Here is a 6,104-nt window from a genome sequence, read left to right as displayed (position 1 = left end):
TCAAACACAGGCAGCAGTAAACCAGTACAATGGTTAACTGATCCATATTCCAATAGCTGCAGCACACCTGCAAACAAAATCAACCTCTTTTTCTCTTTTAAGGGTTCATGCAGCTCCAAACTAGAAAAGAGGCCATGCAAGAAGAGATATACTTTGAGTTTTCCCTGGCTAAGATTAAACTACTTTACTTTTATACAAAAATGTCAATTAAAAAGCCAACGGCCATCTAAGCATACAAAAATAAGAATCAAATTTAAAATGTAGAAAAAATGTTACAGTAAAGGAGAAAAAATTATTCTAAAAAGTTCTTAAAACACTGAACAAATGCAGAAATTGTACTTAGCTGCAATTTTTTTCAAGCTGCCAGAGTGACTGAGTGGTTTTTTGTTTAACGTAAACATAATTAGTATGTATATAATAGCAATGCAAGGATTTCTTGTCTCCATTAAAAAGAGATAGATAAATGCTATAGAAGTAGGGATTCTAGCAGAATACTTTAAGCAGTGATCAGCAGCGAGTTTGTCCTTCTGTTGTACTGTTGGTCCTAAAAGTTTCTCTTCTCCATAGCTGATTGTGAAACACAGTTAAAAAGTACCATAAGGACTGATGACCTTGAGTGCTGCATCTCTTTTAGTTTAGTTCAATCGGCGGCGCAAAGGCCACCAAAAAGGTTCTCGTCCCAATTTAGCACCAACTTGCACGCAACTGAATTAAGCACCTTTTATTTCCCATCTACCTGGTGAAAGCTTTGCGCTGATTAGCACGGACGATGTCGTCAGGCGAAGGCGTGTCGAAGCGGAACGGTGTAATTGGTGAGAGCGGGGTATGGTGCTCTTTGGATTTGTCTTGAGATTTATACAAGAGGGCCTGGTAACCACTTCCTGTCCTCTGACCTCTGATGTTTCCCCTCTGTATATTCCTCATCCTCTTCTGTTGTCTGCAGCTTTTAATTGACAAAGTGATAGCAAATACTGATGGTTTTGCAAAAACAGAAGAATCCAGCCCCATGGCGACTGGAGTTGGAGAGGACGGTGAAGGGAAGTCGTCGAAGTGATGCGGGCTCACTTCATCTGACTGGGCCATGAGTGCACTCAAATCAATAGTCTGTCTCAGATTAGATGGCCTGGAGTTTTGATGGTATTGTTTGTGGTTGGGTTTACACATGGTCCCACCCTTTATAGTACTTTCTGCGAGAACACCAGCGCTCTCTGGTTTTGCTGGTAAAAGGAGCGTGCTGAGAGAGTAATGTGACCCATTTGAGGTGGTTGAGGTTTTGCCTTTGTGTGCAGATGCCAAATGTGACAAAGAGAGCGGCTCAGAGACGCCAGGTGGTTGTTTCAGTGCATTTGCTCGAGATTCAGTGCTGAAGGGCTGAGGGGAAGCTAAGGAACTGTTGGTTTGATGCTGCAGGGCTAGCTGAGACAACGAGACCGCTCCACCTAAGCATGTAGGAGTATTGTTGGTTGGATCAGAAAATGTGAGCGAGTTTGCTGGTTGTTTGGTGCTCTGTGATTGAATGGGTGTATTCTTATTTTGGTGCTGTGAAGCGAGCTCAGACAGCGACAGTGTTTGTGCTTGTGCAGGCATCCCCTGACACTGCACAGAAGTTATGCTGCTTTTGGGAGTAGGGAAGGAGTTAGGATTTGTTGGGCTGCGGTTTGAATGCTCTTGGATTAGATCAGCCAATGATGGGCTTCCCTTAGGATCAGCTATTGTGGCTTTGACTCCAGTCCCAACTCCCACTGAGTGCTGATTGCTCTGGAGGACCGAACTAAAACTCCCAAACCCAGGAGGAGCAGCGAGTCTTGCAGCTGTCATCTTGGGGTTATTTAGTGACAGACTACTGAGTGAAACTGGAAGGAGGGAGGGAGCTGAGCTTAGAGATGCTGAAGGCATGCTTAAAGATGCCAATGTTCCCAACGAAAGACTATTCTGATTAGGCATAATGGACGGTGGTGAATTAGGTCCTATGTTGAGAGCACTTAATGAGGGAACACCCAAACCTCGCCCTATGTCAACTACTCCTGAAATCTTACTCTTCTGCACATGCTCAGACATGAGCTGTGCCAAACTGGTACCACCAACATCTGGACCAACATTTGGACGGTTCAAATTTTGAGATTCAGAACTGCTAACCACTGGGTCAGCGTTATGTTGCGATAGGAGGTCACGTAAGTTTGGTGCACATGCTTGCGCGCGTGGTTGTGCATGTTTGCACCCATCAGTCTGAGGTTTATGTTGCTTGGATGTAATGTCTGTCTGAGAAGCAGACAAGCAGGCTCCTTACCTTACAAAAGCCAAATGAAGTTGTCGAAGAGGAGAGAGATGGAGGATCACAGAACAGAAGTCAGATGAATCATACCATAAACAGGAGGGACAAGAGCAGACAGAAGGCACTTTGTTAAACATTTGCATGACTTAAACAGACGAATACCGCTGGCGGTTGTCAAGTAGATAATATTAATGAAGATATTTGAAATAATTTTTTATTCGAGTCAAAAATGTCAGGATACAGTTTTAGATATTTTCAATATCACCAAGTTATATCATCAATCGTTCAATCATCGAGGACTGTAGAACAACAGTCCAGTTCTTAGTTCTTAACCTAGGCCTGTTTTATAATAATGCCCTTATTAAAGTTGGCGACATCAAAACCCATAACTTTGCTTTTTGAGCAATTTCTCAATTCTCTTTCATTCTTCACAGTAATGACAGCTTCCTTCTTTGTATTTACAGTGCTTTAAACTGTAAAAGCCACATGTTGATCACTTCACTGTTACCTATTCTTTAAATACATTGTTGTTATCAATCATTCTTAATTATATTATTCAAGATGTAATCAAAAATGCTCAAATGTGTGACATTCAAAATCACTGTCTATCTATACTGAACTATATCTAACTGTTGATCAGGTGATACAAACAGACCGGGCCTTATATGAGCACTGGTATTAATTATTTAAATATCATTCCTTCAAAAAGTAAACTAGATCTATCAGTAGCTTCATAACAAGAAACAAACCCTTATTATGCACTTCCTATGAAACATCTCAATCATTTTTAGTACTGAAAAACATTTGTTTGGCAATTAACTTAAGAGTTTTCAAATTCCACCAACAACCATTTCTTTATATGTAACTATAACGACCAATAAAATGACCATAATTTGATCCACGTCGGGCGTACCTTTCTCAGCCACGGCCTCTTGTTTGGTTCTTTGTGGAAGCGGTGCTTTCTCTTGGTTAACTCTTGCTATGGAAGTCGTCTCTTCGCTGGTACTTTTGGTAACTGCGGCTGTCTTGGTGTCTTCAGACAGGACTGCATCCAGTGCCTTCTGTGGGTCAAACCCACATCTTATGGCTGCCTGGGTCAGGACAGAGTCTGGCACTGCATCTCCCAGCACAGTCCGCATGTGGTCCAAGCAGGAATACAGCTTGGCTACAGAGTACAACAGACATTAACTCAGACATCGTATTTGTGACCCAGAAAACAATAGAAAAATGAAAATAAAACCACCATTTTCAAACTCAAGGCTCAAATATTACCTTGATCAAGAGGGTCGAGGTCGTGGTTGATTGTAGGGGACATAGGTACAGACTCATCTTCATATTCCTCCTCTTCTAAAGGCTCCTCTTTTGGTGCTTGCCTTTCTTGACGGGAGTAGATGAACTGATTCGCTGTATGAACCGAAAACATCTCTACTTAATCGGCTTATTCTTAAGTGAAACTAGGAGATGTGATGCCTGGATAATAGCGTATAGTTTAAGTAGACATTTAATCACACCAAAACAGCTGATACCAACCTGTTGCTGGTGATATACAGCAGTAGTCATCGTCTACAGACTGCCCATATATGTCGTCGTCGTCAAAGTCTAGAAAGAAAATGTAACTGAGGTTAAAGAAATGTCCCTTCCTCCTCTTCACACAGACACATGAACAAATGCAGCTGTAGTAAAGAGAAACAGTCCTTTGTTACAGCTGTCAGGTTGCCTTGCCTTGTCAGCAACTTCACAGAAAGCACAGCAAACCGTAAACTGGGAGTCGGTTCTCTTTTATTGAACTACTTCACATTAGGTTTGACAACGTGGGAGGCTTTAATACGTTAACACAGTGAGTGGATGCCAATATACCAATATAACGATGAATTAAAAGCTTGTAACATTTCTTCCAAATCACTAGCAAGCTAGCTAAGCAGCTATCACCAACTAGTAAACATAAACATTAACTAACATTAGTTAGAGGCAAATCACGTCAAGTTGTATCAATGTAACGTTAACCTGAACGCTTGAGATACTTGTATTAAAGTTGAATTTATCTCGTACCGGGTGCCAAGTGACACGACGGCAACGTTATCTTGCCAACAACACCAGCTAGCGTTAGCCGCTACAGCTACAATCAACAACACTGAATGTTAGCTCCGCGGCTAACGAGTTAGCGGTTTGAGGCCTTGCCTTGACGTTTTTAAACCGTCACCAACACCCGGTTCATCTACCTTCATCGTAGTTGTAACCTCGAACATTTCTGTGCCGAGACATTTTTGCTTATGTGTCTTCTCTCGGCCCCCCAGGGTAAATGTTTATCGGTTCACAGACTGTTGTGACATGTGTCTCACTGCCCGGCTGCCGTCACCGCCGCCGCTGCTGCTGCTGTGTGACGAGCAGCGGGCAGGGTGGGAGGGTTACTTTAATGTAACCATGTATCACCATATTAAAGTAAAGTATTAAAGTAAAGCAACGTGGTCCTTTACGTTACTTTTGGATTACCTGTGTAAATAAAAAAATAAAAAAAATATAAAATAAATGTCATTAAAAAAGTATTAAAAAAAAAAAAAAAGTATATTCTATAAGACAACAGAACAATGAAACCTTTATAAAAGACAAAAAGTGGAGATGGAAAAAAATTGAATGGAAATAAAAAAAATGGAATAAAGAATGTGACCTCTGCCCAGTTTTTAAAAAAAAGTTTTTTAAAATTATAATCCCGCTAAATAATCCCCATTTTTACTAAATGTAACTGTAATCTGATTATGTCTTTTAATAATAATAATAAATAATAATACTACATTTATTTACAGAGCGCTTTTTAAAGAAACTAAGACACTTCACATAAGTTAAAAAGGAAAAGAAAAGGGTAATAAAAACAACACACAAAGAAATATAGCTATATCTACCACACTCAACTCAACTTTTTTTCTGTAACTGTAAAGGATTACAATAATCGATTACAGTTACACTTTTGGTATCCCGATTATGTAACTCAGTTACATGTAATCGGTTACTCCCCAAGCCCGGCAGTGCATGGGCACATCAGATTAGTTTCTGCAGCCTCAGAAATAGATACAATACCTAAAACAAATATTTAATTGTCACGTATTTGTGTCTTTTGAAAAACAAACTTGTTTTCATTCCACTCATTTCCATTTTTAAGAGGGGTGCTGACACCTTCCTGTCACAGTTCCACCAATGTGGCCTGAGATCAGATCTCCCAAACAAGCTTCACAATTTGCATTCTGTCTGACAGAGAGAAACTGACTTTGAATCAGTTAACGCTTACACAGCTTATTATCAGCAGCTGAATAATACCTGTATATTAGAATGACTAAGATCGAGAAATATAAGAGATGTAAGTTTCATTAGTACAGAGCAGAATGAAGATCTATTGATTAGGGTACACAGTAAACAGTAAAAAGAGTGCCTGAATCTGTCATTAGTCCTGTTCTTACAAAAAGTGACCTTCATGACGATAATGATGAGGTTGGTTGGGGTAATAGTGTGGATATAGTTGACCTGCATGCAGTCAACCACTGTTCTCCTATATGTGTGAGGGAACACAAAATTCATATTCATGCTGATGTGTTATTAATGTGAATAGGGAGGCACAATATAACAGATGAACAATGACAAAGTGGTTAAGAGCCTTTTCCTCTCTGCGCTGAAAATTATTTCAGTTTAAGAGGTCAAGAGCTGTGCACTGAAAGCACATGAAAGAGTCTGCCTGCACAAAACACCCATACATCTTTCAAACCAACCTATGATCTTGGGGTGTGAATATCTAAACCATTTTTGTCAAAAGGTTATGCCCTATGGTGAGAGACCAACCCATCCA

General features: G+C 40.3%; 1 protein-coding gene across 3 annotated transcripts in view; it reads right to left on the bottom strand.

The window, feature by feature from the left end:
* The window catches only part of hbs1l (HBS1-like translational GTPase), a 19,351-nt gene extending 14,689 nt beyond the window's left edge, over positions 1-4,662 (bottom strand). For 2 of the 3 annotated variants that reach the window (XM_035678299.1, XM_035678301.1), the window contains exons 1-4: positions 4,492-4,662; positions 3,803-3,871; positions 3,545-3,676; positions 3,186-3,437 (exon numbers count right to left, since the gene is read on the bottom strand). In XM_035678299.1, coding sequence (XP_035534192.1) covers positions 3,186-3,437; positions 3,545-3,676; positions 3,803-3,871; positions 4,492-4,534 — 496 coding nt within the window. In that variant the 5' untranslated portion in view covers positions 4,535-4,662. Of the gene's footprint in view, positions 2,283-3,185; positions 3,438-3,544; positions 3,677-3,802; positions 3,872-4,491 lie in introns of all 3 variants that reach the window. The other variant, XM_035678302.1, reaches the window with a different exon arrangement.
* Positions 4,663-6,104: the final 1,442 nt, after the last annotated feature.

This window comes from Morone saxatilis, unplaced genomic scaffold (genome assembly GCF_004916995.1).
Source record: "Morone saxatilis isolate NCDOM2014 unplaced genomic scaffold, NCSU_SB_2.0 Contig7, whole genome shotgun sequence".
Lineage (NCBI taxonomy): Eukaryota > Metazoa > Chordata > Actinopteri > Moronidae > Morone > Morone saxatilis.
The sequence above is the reverse complement of the archived record's forward strand: the minus strand, read 5'-3'. Positions and strand labels throughout refer to the sequence as shown.